Below are 14,803 nucleotides of genomic sequence, written 5' to 3' on the forward strand. Positions count from 1 at the left end.
GAAGAATCACCTCCCTGCTTTCCTACTATTCTATCAATCTAGTCCCCAAACAAACAATGTTATAAATCTTTATTATTCAATAAGTAACAAACAGAAAAAGCAAGAAACCAAGCACAAGTGAAATTACCATCTGCTCATCCTCCCGGCTCTCACTGGAGTCCTCGGCCTTCCTATGAGGAGCGGGAGCATGGGCTCCAGCTGCTCGCTTGCCAGGGTCTGTCTCCTCTCCCAGTCGTTCACCATCTGCAAAAGAAAAGGCAGATGCATTGCAAGCCATGAGAAGACAACACACAGAGCCAAGGCCTGCACCAAACCTCACCCTGTCCGAGTTCCAGACAGCAAGGACCGCGCCAGTCCTTCACAGCCAGTGAGAGGGGATACTGGAATTAATCCAGTGTTGAGCAAGCAACCCACGTGATTATTTTTATGTTTCAAGTCATGTTTTAGGTTTTTAATAGCCACTTTGGAATAGCACAGAATATAAATGCCTGTAAATAAATAAATGCATACACACACACATGATCCTTTCTGAAATTAATCTGCAGAAAGAGCAAACTACATAAGGGTTAAAATGACCACAACCACAACCTGATAGTTCCTCAAAAAAAACCCCATGGTGTTTTGGTCACTAACTCTCTCTGGCTACTCTCCATCCCTTCCAAATGGTCAGTTTATGAAGAAATGGTCCCCGGTTTCTTCAAGCTTGCTTTCTGGTGTGTCAGTATTGTAATTTAAAAGCAAGTAGAAAACAAGGCTACATTGTTCTTCCCAATAATGCACCATGTTTCTATTAAGTTGATTTTTTTTCAAGAGTTTAAAAAATTCTTTGAAGACAGTTTGCTCTCTCTCACCCAACCACTGAGTGTTTCTCTTCCAGCTAATAAAAAGAAAAGCAGGACACAATCACTTCTGACAAAGCTGAAGACTTATAAATGTATTACGTGGGGAACAAATATTGGGTGATTAACACTTGAAATAAGCTAGTGTTTGTACAGTGTTAACATGAGAAATTTCCTGCAAAGTGATAACTTTATGATGTGGGGAGAACATGTAGAGAAAAAAACTTACAGCAAGAAAATGTTCGTGTCCAGACAAAAAACCAAAATTCACTGGAGCTAGTTAAGAGGGTTATAGAAATCATTCACAGATTTCTTTTCAATCAAAATGGCATGAATTGCCAGAATGTCATCCACTGAAGCACCATTGGACATTTAATTTATGGAATTTGCTAGTATCCATCTCAACACTCCCATGTAGTAGGGAAAAGTGTTTACAAAAAAATAGGTTACACCAACAACTGTACATTTATTCTTTATTGTTATTTTAAATCATTCACAAAAAATGATAAAATAAAGTAATGCTCGAATTTGTGCTCTAGACAGATTTAGATAGCTTCTTGGACTTTTGGCTAAGATTAAGTGGGTAGACAGATTTAGAACGAGCCACACATTCCTCCTCTGAGAACATTGTTTCATCTTGAATTAGGCCAATTAACATTAATATTCCTGGCTTCATTCTCTCGTAAATTTCCTTGCACCCTCCAATACAGGGTATGAAGCCCTGAAACTAGCACAGCTGGTGAGATTACAGACATTGCAATTATCAATGAGGAATCACAATGCCATCATCTGCTTCATGTAAACATCTGCTGCTGAGTGTTCTAAATAGAGGTAGCTCAGTCTTTGGGACCAGACTTTGCCAGTGCAACAACTTATGTGCATGACAGCATATGTGCTGACTGAGCATTCCTTCCTTTATAAACTAACCCTCCACCCTCCAGTTTTATTGATTTATCTTGGCATGTCATTGAAGACACCTGTAGAAGTCTGGTTAGTCCTCCCCTTGTACGAGGACTTATTACAGAGATAGGGAACCAGCCTTCCTTGAAATACTACTGAATCACAATTCCCAATAACCTCACTCAGTATGGTCAGTGGTGAAGAATGTTGGGAGATGTAATACAGGAACATCTGGAGTACCCTAGACTCTCTGGTTTATTGAAATGTAAGTGCCCAAATTATGGAGTATATGAAAGAAAAGTAGGGCTTATAATTTATTTATCTTATTTATTTGATGTGCCACTTTTCTGTAGAAAATAGATGTTCAAGACAGCTTAAAGTCCAAACAAAACACACAGAGTACAAAACACCAACAAGTAACAACAAGTAAATTAAAACATGAATAATAAAATAATTGGCCATTAAATAGTCACAAGAGATAAAAGCTCCATTATAATGTGCCTACAATTCTGGCCACCCCCCTTGAAAATGGAAATGCAGAAGCTGGAGTAGGTTCAGAGGAGAACTATGAAGATGTTAAGGGGTAATGGAATCCAAGCTTTGGGAAGGGTTGAAGGAGCTGGACATACAGCTTGCAAAAGAGAAGATGAAGGGGAGTTATGATAGCTGTGTCTATTTATTTATTTATCAAATTTATACGGCTGCCTGTCTCACAAAAAGTGACTGACTCTGGGCAGTGTACAACAATTAATTAAAATAATAAATACATAAAAACAGTCATTATTAAAATGTAAAAACTACAAGGCACAAGAGTTAGTGTTAACCGCAGTAATGGAGCCATCTCAAGATTTCTCCAGTCCCCTGGGACCCCCACGCCTGATGACATAGCCAGGCCTGAGGGACCTCCAGAACATTAACAGGGATGGAGCTAACCTCACTTCAGAGGGGAGAATGTTCTATAAGGCAGGCCCCATGACAGAGAAGGCCCCCCTCTTGGGACCCACCAAGTGTAATTCTCTAGCAGACAGGACCCTCAACATGCCTTCTCTACCAGATCTGATGGAACGGGCAGATATAATCAGGGAGAGGTTCTAAAAGAGAGTATCTAAAAGGTTGCCAACCGCAAGACTTGTTTTCTGTTCAAACTAAGGTAGAACAAGCAGCAACAAGTTGAAATGAAAATGAGATTTAGGCTGGATATTAGGAGGACTTTCCTGGTGGAAGAACTATTAAGCGGTGGAAGCTGCCTAGAACAGGGGTACACAATTCCTCTTGCTGGAGGTATCCAAATAGGGGCAGGATGACCATCTGTTGGGGATGGTTTCCTGGACTGGTGCGGTGGCCAATGGGTTGGACTACAGTGTGCCTATAAGCTTCTTTCCAACTCCAATATTCTGTGTTTAAAGGCCTGGCTAAATAGATGTTTTTAGAGATTTTCTAAATACAAGAGAGCCTGGGGGCCAACCTAGCTCCAGAGGGAGTATGCTTCATAGCCTAGAGAAGATTCAGGAGAAGAACCCTTATCACATTATGGATAGAGAAGTTTCTGTAAGTGGGGGCATCTTCAAAAGAGCCTATTCAAAGAGGTTCCTAACAGAAGAAACAGTGTCTCAGATAGTCAGGCCTTAAATGATTTGGACTTAAAATGTTAACATCAGTATCCAGGACAGATGTAATCTTTGAATCCAGTTTCTTATTAACCAGATGTGATGATACATGGGAACGACCATGGGAGACAGGAGGAAGACCTGCAACCTAGGGCAACACTCTGATAAGACACAGCTCAGTCCGCAGGTTGGGGGGAAAGCATGGGAAGCATTTCAGAAGAAACTCTCCCTAGTTTCCTGAAGACTAGAGAGGAGGGGAGAAATACTTTAAGTCTTACAAGATTTTAATGTAACCTTACAATAAAGATAGTATTGATGCTCCTGGTTGTACTTCTTGTCTGGACTACCTTGAAGGGCTAACACCAGCAGCACATCCATCTTTATCCAGCCCATTACAAAACTTAGGCAACATTTTAGAATACTGACAGCTTCTTGGAGTTTAATGGTGGATAGCAGTAGATTTGGGAGACATCCGCATACTGATAGTGAACCAATTTAAATCACTGAATGACCTTCCCTACCAGTTTCACAAACACGTTGAACAGTATGGAGGCAAGATGGAATTGTATGGGACAACATCAGTCAAAGGTTAGTCCCACACATCAGTCCCACACATCACTATGGCCTGACAGGAAGAACAAGAACCATCAAGGTTTGGTCTTCCAGATGATCTAGAATAGTGTTTCTCAACCTTGGCAACGTTAAGACGTATGGACTTCAGCTGCCAGAATTCCCCAGCCAGCATGGGAAGTTGAAGTTGAAGTCCATGCGTGCTGGCTGGGGAATTCTGGGAACTGAAGTCCACACATCTTAAAGTTGCTAAGGTTGAGAAACACTCGTCTAGAACAATATGAACAATTCTTCAATATGAAAACTGTTGAACAGCCCAGAAGAACTAGTAGGGCCACATTCCGTTCAGTTCCCAACATAGATCATCCTAAACGCTGCAGTATTCTGATTGGACGTGATGGAGGCAAAGAAAGAGGCATTCTTTTCTATAAGCACTGTATGTTATTCTTGATCCATCCTATGATTTCTCCTATTGTACTCTGTTATCATATCTGCTTCTTTCCTCTTAGCTTCTTGATAAACCAAGGCATTAATTTGGGAAGAGGGCCCTTAGGAATACCAATCAATCCCGTACAGATCAGCCAGATCAATGGCAACTCTGAGAGGTGAAAAGGAAACTCTTCAAGCAAATTTAGGAAACCATTTGGATCCAGATCCAATCATTTTAGTCAATCCTCCATCCTGAAAGAGTCTGTACCAGCCACTAGTCTAAAACTGAATCATCTGTCCATAACCATGCAGGACTTGTTGGCTTGGGAAGGACAGACAACTAACACATTAGTCACCCTGCTGCCTAACACCGTCCTGGCTACCCAAATGCAACAATATATACTCAAAATTGGCAGTCTATTTGATGGAGCATTTCATCACTCAGAAGGCATTCCTATTGACTACAGCATGACACCTGCTCACCCTCCAGTTTTAGCCTAAGAACAACCTAGCCAACAGAGCTAGGAAAGAGCATGAGCATTTACTATCCAAGCATATCAAACATTTGCTTACTGATAATGTATTGATTATTTTTCACTTTGTTTAGTTATAATGGTTCTTTTGTAAACCGGTTGTTACCTGCCCAGAGTAATTTAAGATGGATGACCGTATAACATTTCTAAATAAATAAATTGGGGCAATAATCATGCAGACAATGATGAGTCATTTCTGTCCCTCATCTGATTGCATATTACCTATCTAGGCAGCATATGACCTGGTGCAATTCATTCTTTTTCTTTCTTTTTCTTTTCACCTTCCTGGCCAGCTTTTTTCTGGCTCCTCCCAGGTCCATTTGGATGACATCTTGTACAGCTATTTTTTGGGCCTCTTTTGCTAGAAGCCTTTTTGAATCAGCGGCATAATACTGTATCAATTCCTGGAACTGGGTTTGAATCCCATAGAATGAGATCTGGCTGTGCACATCTGATGGTTTCCAATAAGAGCGAAACCTGTCATGTGCCACCTTCTGGTGGTCAATGTAACAGAAAACACCACATGGGACACATAAAACAAAGTAAAAATAGAAAAATCCCTGTTTCCCAAGAAGAGGTAGAGATCTTGTAAGACCTCGTACAGGGGCATGACAGAGTGTAACATCTGTATACCTCTGTCTGTGACAGCTTAAGGAAATGTGGATTATATATACCTTTCTGATAGATTCAGTACAATGCTAGATTCCAGGTGCACGGAGAGAGGGAGAGAAAGCAAATACATTCTTCAGAGGCTAGGTGGGAGCCAACCCATAGAGGCTGCCCTAGCACTGATCTCAGTAATACTTAGCTTGCAGACAGTTGGGCTTGCCCCAATTTTGGGAGAATGGCAGTGGTTCTGTAAATATCTCCTTTCTTACTGTTATGCTGAGCCACTTGCCTTGTCTCATCCATCCATCGTTTAATTAATACAAAACAGAGTAAGAATTAGGATAAACTCCAGCCAGAATGTTACTAAATACTCTTTGCACCACATGGGCAAGTGCTCAGTGGCACCATTCAACTGGTAACACCAGAAGCCTGGCATCCTCTGGCAAGCCCTGCCTTCTTCGCTTCTGCCAGCAAAGGCTGCTGCTTTCTGAAACAGCCATGCTCTGCATGACTCTTCCTTATGATTGGGCATTTCTTTATTCTCCAAGGAATCCAATTCCAGAGTGGGCAAGAAGTGCAAATGACTGCAAAGCATGGATACCATGGAGGATTAGTCTTGCTTGGGAAGAAGCCATTTGCCTGCCAAAATTAAATCATTTTTGTAACACCTAAACAAGGCTTCTCTTTCTTTCCTTCCATGTCCAGTATTCACCTCCATCTAATTTTCCTTCCTTCCTTCCTTCCTTCCTTCCTTCCTTCCTTCCTTCCTTCCTTCCTTCCTTCCTTCCTTCCTTCCTTCCTTCCTTCCTTCCTCCCTCCCCTCCCCTCCCTCCCCTCCCTCCCCTTCCCTTCCCTCCCCTCCCCTGTCTGCAGCTATCCCTTCCTCTCAACCCACCACCATCCTATTTTTAACCTTCATTTTGGTTGCTTCTGCTAGAAGGATGGAGAGTAAAAAGTGTGTGTACTTTTCTCAATGGGGCACATTTTTTAAAAGAGGCAATTAACTTTAATTAATAGTTTTTCAATTTTTTTTTACCTGCCCTTGCTCTTTTTTTACAGAATGGCTTCTGGCCGGTACTTATATATGTTTCTCATATATGTACAGAGACAGGGAAAGAGACGATGCCCAGGATTGGTTTCAGCTGGAATAGGCAACCCTAAATTGATATGGTAAGGAAACTGGGCATACAATGTATGTATATGCTTATCTTTTCCTTTCCTATTTATGCATCCTAGATTCAGGGTCTTCCTTTTGCATAAATATGGTCTCTTCGTTGCCTTGCACAGAACTGAAGGGCATGATGTCCATGATGTTCTATACAACTGTTGTGCTTGGAGTGAAAAGAACTGTGCTCAAAGGTTTGGGATATATATGCAATTATCCTACTCAACTGAGAAGGCTAGGATAGCTTTCTTTAAACAGATTTTTTTTTCCAAAGAGAGGTAATATTTTTTTTAATCCCCAAAAGTTCAGAATGATAGCTAAGGTTAGTATATATGCCATCTCCCCATGTCTCCATTTAGTCTTTCCAACCCACTCAATAACTACAATTCTTCAGGGGATTACTAATACTCAAATAGTGGGGCATATTTGAAAAATTGTACCAAAGTAAAAACAGCTTAAAGTATTTTATAGACGAGAAAGAGAAAGAGAGAGAAAATAACAGCAAACATGCAATTTGCAGACGAATTCTAAGATGTATGACTCAACACTGATAGTAATTTTTTCATCTGTCCCTAAACTGTAGTATACCGGGTATGAGACTGCATAAGCTTGTCTTGATACCAAACAGACTGGCAACTTTTCTCTGCATATGTGGTCTGAGATATACACACCAAATGAAGGAAAAGCCTTAATTTCCCACAACAAAAGGTCAATTCTATCAGTGAAAAGCCAATTAAATGCAGGGCTTGAAGCTTAGTAATGTTTGTTACTATGGGTCCAACCACATAAGAAGTTAACTTTAAGACTGCCTTTTCCAGATCTGAACAATAGAGACAGCTGGAGTATCTACCAGATGTTTCTTAATTGTTTACATATAAGCATCATGTTATGAAGAAGGTTTTTGCAACTACAGACAGAAGGGCTATAAGAGAATACCATAGACAACATGGCTTTCTGGAACAGAATTAACTCCACACAGTCTGATGACCCCTCTAGTAAGACACAATGGGAGGATCAGAAGGCATTATTCAGTTTTAACTGGTATAAGAATTTGGATACTGTAGCCATAGCACTGATTGATGAAAGTCATGATGGGCAGTGGAGGTCACCACCTATCCGTTGATGACCTTGGCATATAGAGGATTGTGACTTGGAATGTAAAAAGAGAAAATGGTAAACACTACAAATTAATGAAATGAGGGAGGAAGGAAGGAAGGAAGGAAGGAAGGAAGGAAGGAAGGAAGGAAGGAAGGAAGGAAGGAAGGAAGGAAGGGAAATAGATATGCTGTATGCCTGTGAAACTAAGAGAAAGGCCAAATAGGTAATAAATCTGGATGAAGGAGATCAGATTTTGTTCACTGGAATTGATGAATACAGGGAAGTGAAGCTGCAGGCTTAATTAGAAATGAGAGGGCTAGATTATATGCCAGAAAGTGAACGGCAATCATCTTGGTTATTGTGGATGCATATTAAAAGTAAAACTTCAGTACATGTTATGCTCCAGTGAATAGTTAGAATGGGAGAACCAGGGATGTGTTTGGGGAACAATTGTGCAATATTCTGAATGAATGTGATCCACAGGGAAAGATTAGTCTGCTAGGTGATATGAATGGATGGGTGAGAAAGAGATGAGAAAGTTCAGAAAAAGGGATTGGGCCATTCAGAAACCCAAGAATGAATGAGGATGTGACTTTTTCATGAGTATCTGCTTAGAAAAATACCTGCTTATTTCACATTACACAGTTCAGCATAAATCTATGCATACGTACATAGGGCAAAGGAATGAATATAACTATAAAAGCATAACTGATTTGATTGCTGTTTATGATGAAGGATTGAATTAGCAGAGGATGGTAGGGCGATGAGAGGCGAATGCGCAAATGATCATTTTCTGGTACTCCCAAGAGATGGAAAAAAATGAAATATATGAAATAAACTAGAGTGAAAGTAGAATTACTCTAGAGAGAGGAAGTTCAAACCCTGAATGAAACAATATTAGAAGACAGATTAATCTCCCCACAAAATGAATGGAAAGTGAACACAAGGAAAAAGAGTGTGGAAGCTGCTTGGAGAAGTGAAAAGAACAGAGTGCCAAAGATGTCTGTGGAGTTACACTAATAGGAAGTATTAAAAAGGATGCTGGGTGGAGTAAGGAAGTGAAAGAGGCTGTGGATGAAAAAGCAGATAAAATGCATATAAGAAGATGATTGCTGCAAAAAAAAAAAAAAGGTTAAAAAGATACAGTGTATTCTGTATAGCAAGAAAAAACACAAGAAAAATAATTGCAAAAAATAAAATCAAAGATAACAAGGTAGCTAAGATTCATGGAGGCCAATAAAAGAGTGATTTTGATTGGAAATAAAAATCTGTTTTGAAAATATGTGACGAGAGCTAAGCAATACTGTAAAAATGATTTGGGACAAAACTGAAATAAGGGAATCTCAAAAGTCAGTCTTTCAGAGATTTGAGCAGGAATGATAGTGATACAGGTACTCCTTGAGTTACGATCATTCGTTCAGCGATTGTTTGGAGTTATAATGGTGCTGAAAAAATGGACTTATGTCTGATCCTGAAAGTTATGGCTGTTGCAGCACCCCTGCAGTCACATGATTGCGATCTAGGTGCTTGGCAAACCATTTGCACTTATGGCTGGTTGCCAAGTACCCTGTGATCACGTGATCTCCATTTGCAACCTTCCCCGCCAGCTTCCCACAAGCAAAGCTGATGGGGAAGCCAGCAGGGGAGGTCACAAGTCACTCAGGTAAGTCTCCCCCACCCAGTCTGGCTTTTCTTCGCTTGCATGCACTGCGCCCTCCTTCCCTCATTCCCTCACTCGCATGCACCAGTGCCCTCCTTCCCCCTTCACCCACTCAGATGCACCGCACCCCCTTCACGCTGTGTTGCAGCTCTGCAGCTTTGCAGAAGGAAGAAGAAAGCCTCATGAACAGCCAGCAGCTTCCAACGTGAGAGCACATGCTGAAAGCGCCTCTGGAGAGTCCTTGAGCAACCGAAGGAGGGAAGGAGGGTAGGAGGGTATTGGTGCTTGCGAGCAAGCAAAGGGGGAAGGAGGGCACAGTGCATGCAAGCAAGAGAAGGGAGAAGGGGGTGCTGGTGTGTGCAAGTGAGTGGAGGGAAGGAGGGTGTGATGTGTGTGAGTGAGTGAAGGGGGAAGGAGGGCCAAGAAGCCCCTGAGCTGCAGCATGGCAAGCAGCCTCAGAGCTGCGCAGTTCTGGGACTGCTTGCCGCCCCACAAGGCAGGGTGCAGGGCAGTCAAAAGGGCAGAGATGGTGGGGAGATAAGTGGATGCGGGGAGTTGGAGGCAGTCCCTTACCTTACTGAGGCTCAAGACTGGGAAGGCTTGGAAGCTCGGAATGGCTTGGATTGGGGTGGGTCCTTGGCTACTGACTGGTGGAATTCACGTAATGACGGCAATAGGGAGTGCCAGGATTGCCATCACTAAGTGATGCAGCCATCTGACATCTCACTTTATGACCGCATCAGTTAGTGATGGAAATTCCAGTCCCAGTTGTGGTCGTAAGTTGAGGACTACCTGTACATTGAAGAGGGAATTCAAATAGAAGCTATACATATTAATGTCTAAGAAAAAATGGGACTAAAAAAAAGTAATAAATGATGTCAAAGTAATGACAAATGGTAAGGTGTAAAAAGGCATTACTGAGGAAATATTAAAATATGGACATGGCTTACAGTACTTATGGAGTGGCTCTGTTCCTTGTTTAACATGTGAGAAGACTATACCTGTATCTGATGATTGGAGGAATGCTGTATTTGTTCCCTATACAAAGGGGAAGGTAGCTAAAATAAATACAGAATCTATAAGGGGATTAGTTTATTAAGTATGCCCGAGAAGGTATCTGACAGAACTCTGATCGAAAGGTAGGAAAGATAACAGTGAGTAACATTTGGGAAGTGCTACGCTAGGCAGCTGATATACAAACCAGATTCTCGCTTTTCAGAAATGTAAGAATAAGAGAAAGTAAATTTATTTAGAAAAGATTATGATAAAGTAAATAGGCTTCAATTATGGAATGTTTTCCATGAATATGGAGTTGAAAATTAATGTTTCAAAGACTAAAGCGGCTGCAAATAAAAGTGTGCTTCTGCCCACTAAATTATGGAATTACGAGTGGAATATATGAGGATTAGAGTTAGTAAAAATATAGTTGTGTGAATGGATCAGAAATGAATGAGTGATGGGGAGGTTTGGTCATACAGAGAGAATGAACGAGGACTGAATTGCAGAACAAACACTTTAAGAAAGGGTGGGTGGAGATGAAGGGGAAGACGAAGAAAGTTGTGTTTGGATGGAGCTGACAGGATCCTTGGAAAAAGATGAAAAGTTTAAAGGACGAAGGAAAATGCATGAAGTGATACTGTATATGGATGTGTGGGAGGTAAAGACAGTTTGCAAGGATCAAAAGTTATAGAGAGACGTAGTGAATGGTGTCAGTGTACAGCTTTAGCTACATCTTTTTTTTTTTCATATTTCATGTCTTTAATTTATTTGGATGCATATTTTTCTCAATTTTGGCACTTTACATAATACTTAGCCTGAAAGGGAATAGCTTGCTGGATATGTATGTATGTATGCATGTATGTATCCATAGCATGGCATGGCCCCAAAAACAGAAGCCAGTTTTATGATCGGCAGGCACCGGCTGTTGCTTCATAAGACTGTTTTACAAGAGATCTCTTTCCTTTAATCTACACAAAACTGCAGAGCTCTACAACAGGAATCACATAAAGGAATTCCTAAAGAGAGAAGGTGAAGGTCAAAACATTTAGGCATCTGCAAGATCTTGCTGCTATAATCAAAAGGACAAAAGTAGCATTGTATCATAAACTTTGCCCTTTTGGGACATGCATGTGACACAGCTTTCATCATTCATCAACTTTTTAAAATATTCTTTTAATTTTAAATGTGTAATCAATGGGAAGCTAGAATGCTACAAAGCTAAACACCAGTGGGCTTTTTCGTGTATGTGTATGTATGTGTATGTGTACATGTATGTGTGTATACACACACACAAACACACACACAGAGATGGTATACCAAAAGTCAGGCCCATAAGCCAATTACAGTACAGTATGGTTTTTTTTTCCAGAGAAAATGTTAGGAATGTTCATGCATCAAGTGAGTAAGGAAGTGTTTAGAAAAAAATGACAGCCAATTCGAACATTTAATGTGATTTATATGATAAATTGTTTATAGGGCCTGACTTTATCTATGAGGCCTGACATTTTGGTACACCATGTATATATATTACAAGAATGTCTTTGAGCCCATATGAGTCCTGTAGGCATTGTTAGAAAATAAAAGTGATGAATGGGTGGAACTGGAAATGTGCCACCTGTCCAGAAGAAAGACAAATATCAGCTCCTGGGAGATTGTAGATGGTATCAGAGAGCAACTTCACCAATTTTGCCTTCTCATAATGGGGGTTTCACGGCTAGTCACACTCATCATTGGAACCAAAATTCCAACTGCGCCCACAACCCCAGAAAAGTTACTTATCTCTGATGCTAACTGAGAAGACAGTGAGAGAAGCAGCTATGACCCTATCTTAAAAACTGTGATCATATGTACATATTTTACAAAGAACCATAGAATGCAATGGAATCTATTTCTGAGTAAACATACGTGGAATCAGATCATAAGAATGCTCTTTCCAAAAGGGTTTTTTTCCCCCTTGAAATCCAGGTGGGCTCATTCTGAGAAGCCAGCAACGGTGAGCTACCTGAAATTCTTGCACCAGCTCCTTCATACTGGCTAGAGCATTAGGACTTGTAGACTAACATTATCAGCACAGCTCTCTTACACCAAATAAATAGTTCTGCAACTAGTGCTGTATATAAGCTTTATGCTTTTTTCTTTCTCCAATGTTTGGCTTACTATTGAATCAAAGGCCTGACAGCATAAAAAATGGCTGCCTGAGCAAGACCCCACCTCCAGCTGTGGGTATTCAGCAGACTCTTCTGAGAAGCTGGAGCATCTCTTGTCCTTATGATACCTAAATAGTGTTTTTGCTAGTGCATATCTAAGGTAGAATGCTGGCTTCCTGGTAATTTGAATTGGCCACAAATGCGAGTCTCTTGTTCACCTTTGACTATGACCTTTGTCAGCCCCAAGCTCTGCTAGGAAATCTCATTTGTTTGAGCACAATCATACTAACTGCTATGGAGTCATCTAAAAGAGCAGGAAAAATCCCCTCCCCTCCAGCAGATAAAACTGAAGTAGATACAATCAAGAGGTTTCTTAGAGCACTAGATGCCAGCTAGCTGCAACCGTCAGAGATGGATCTTAATTGTATATTGGCAGGAAACTGCTCTCCTGTGTAACACAAATTCCATTGCCAAAGAGAGCTCCCATCACTCAAACTCACATTTACCACACTTGAAGGGGAAAAGAACTCAATAAAATGCTTCTGGAATGAAGACACTGCAAACAGAGCCCTCACTCACTCTAAATGATCTAGCCAGTCCATCCATTGATCTTGGCCTAAGATTTGGCACAAGCAGGGCACTTCTGGCCTTGAATGAACTGAACAGAACTCTGCTATCTAATACTTGCTGATCTAGATAAGTTATATGTGGCATCTTCCCCAAATATATACACGAAAGCAGCTGAGTCACTTTAAAGAAATAAATCTTCAAATTGGTCTGATACTGGCACGGATGTAACAAGATGTACATTTTTCAATTTAATATTTGTACTTCTTCCAAACATGGCACCAGAAATTCCTCAGGGCAACGCTATATAAGAAACAATGCAAGTAATACAACCATTACATCTATAAAGAGAGACATAAAAACAAAACATTAACAGTAGCAAAAGAGTAAAACCTATCTAGAAAAATCCATCAGGCAGATTCAAGGCAAATGTTAAGGGCAGCTCATATAGCCAGTCGGAAAAAAATGAGACAAAAATAAACACAAGATTTCTCAGCTGATGTCTTTTTTGTACAGGAAACACTACAGTAAAGGTGACACTTTTGTTTTCAGAGCCGAGGGAAGCATTCTTTGCCTCTGAATGCTGGTTGTAAAATGACACTAATGAGATCTGCCACTAACAACTACATTAAATCTGTAGACTGACTCTGAAATACAGATTTCATGGCTGAACCATCTGGTCTAAGTTTTCAACTTTTCTGTTTCTTCTGTTGTGGTTGGGTTTTTTTTTAAATAATATCTGGCCTGATGAAAAATTTCCCAGAACTGAAAAGCTTGCGTGCTTTTTTGCCATTTTGGATAGTCCTAATAAAGAGATTGCTACAACAAGTGAAGCTGGCTGACCTTGAAAAAGCTAAGTTGAGTTGGACCTGATTAGTGTGTGGATGGGAAACCAGTGGGAAGGTCCATTACCCACTTACGGATTTGGATCTTTTTTTTTTTTTTTTTAACAGACCAGCACAGTTCTAAGTAATTTTTATATTCCTATTTGCAAATGATTGAATAACCGACAAACATATAACACAGAGCGATTAAAGTCTTCATTATTACGATGGCACCAAGGATGTCGGTGAGTGGAAAAAGATGGGTTTCAGGGATGATGAAACGTGTGATCATGCAAATGCTGTGACTTACATACTTGTGTCAGATGTCAGGGTACAAGCATGTTAATTGTGCATTTGCTTGATGATGCCACTCAGCATGTATTGTTGTTTTGGAATCATCATGGTTTGCTGCAGCTGTCACTGATTGATACCTTGCAACAACTAACAAGTTAAGTCCCAATACCACATTCACAACTGAAAAGTAATAGAACCACTACTGTTTAGTATCTTCAGCTCCAAATGAATTCTATCTAGTGATCAAGAAGGAGACCACAATCAATAGCATCAAAAGTGAGTAAAATGTCTAGTTGGTATCTATCCCTTTGCACCATTCATTTGATCAAGTCAGTTTTAATTCCAAAAACAGGTCAGAGATTGGAATAATATGAATCGACATAAAAAATAAAATTAAGTAACAAAGAGGGAGAGTTAAAAAGAACAACCAGAAGTGAGACAGAATGTGTAGATTGTTACATGACTGCTCTGTAAATCTTTAGCTGAATAAAATGCTTTTATATTAAAATGGGAGTTGTTCTGTTCATTATCAAACCCAAGACCTTTGATAAAACTGCAGGTT

At 40.3% G+C, this 14,803-nt stretch overlaps 1 protein-coding gene across 1 annotated transcript in view; it reads right to left on the minus strand.

Annotated features, from left to right (window-relative positions):
- Nucleotides 1–14,803, minus strand: part of B4GALNT4 (beta-1,4-N-acetyl-galactosaminyltransferase 4) — a 181,683-nt gene that overhangs the window by 81,675 nt on the left and 85,205 nt on the right. The window contains exon 2 of the mRNA XM_088146137.1: nucleotides 128–243. Coding sequence (XP_088002263.1) covers nucleotides 128–243 — 116 coding nt within the window. The remainder of the gene's footprint in view (nucleotides 1–127; nucleotides 244–14,803) is intronic.

This window comes from Python bivittatus, unplaced genomic scaffold, assembly GCF_059951505.1.
Source record: "Python bivittatus isolate LINGU-HERP-01145 unplaced genomic scaffold, Pbiv_v1 ctg000480_np1212, whole genome shotgun sequence".
Classification (NCBI taxonomy): domain Eukaryota; kingdom Metazoa; phylum Chordata; class Lepidosauria; order Squamata; family Pythonidae; genus Python; species Python bivittatus.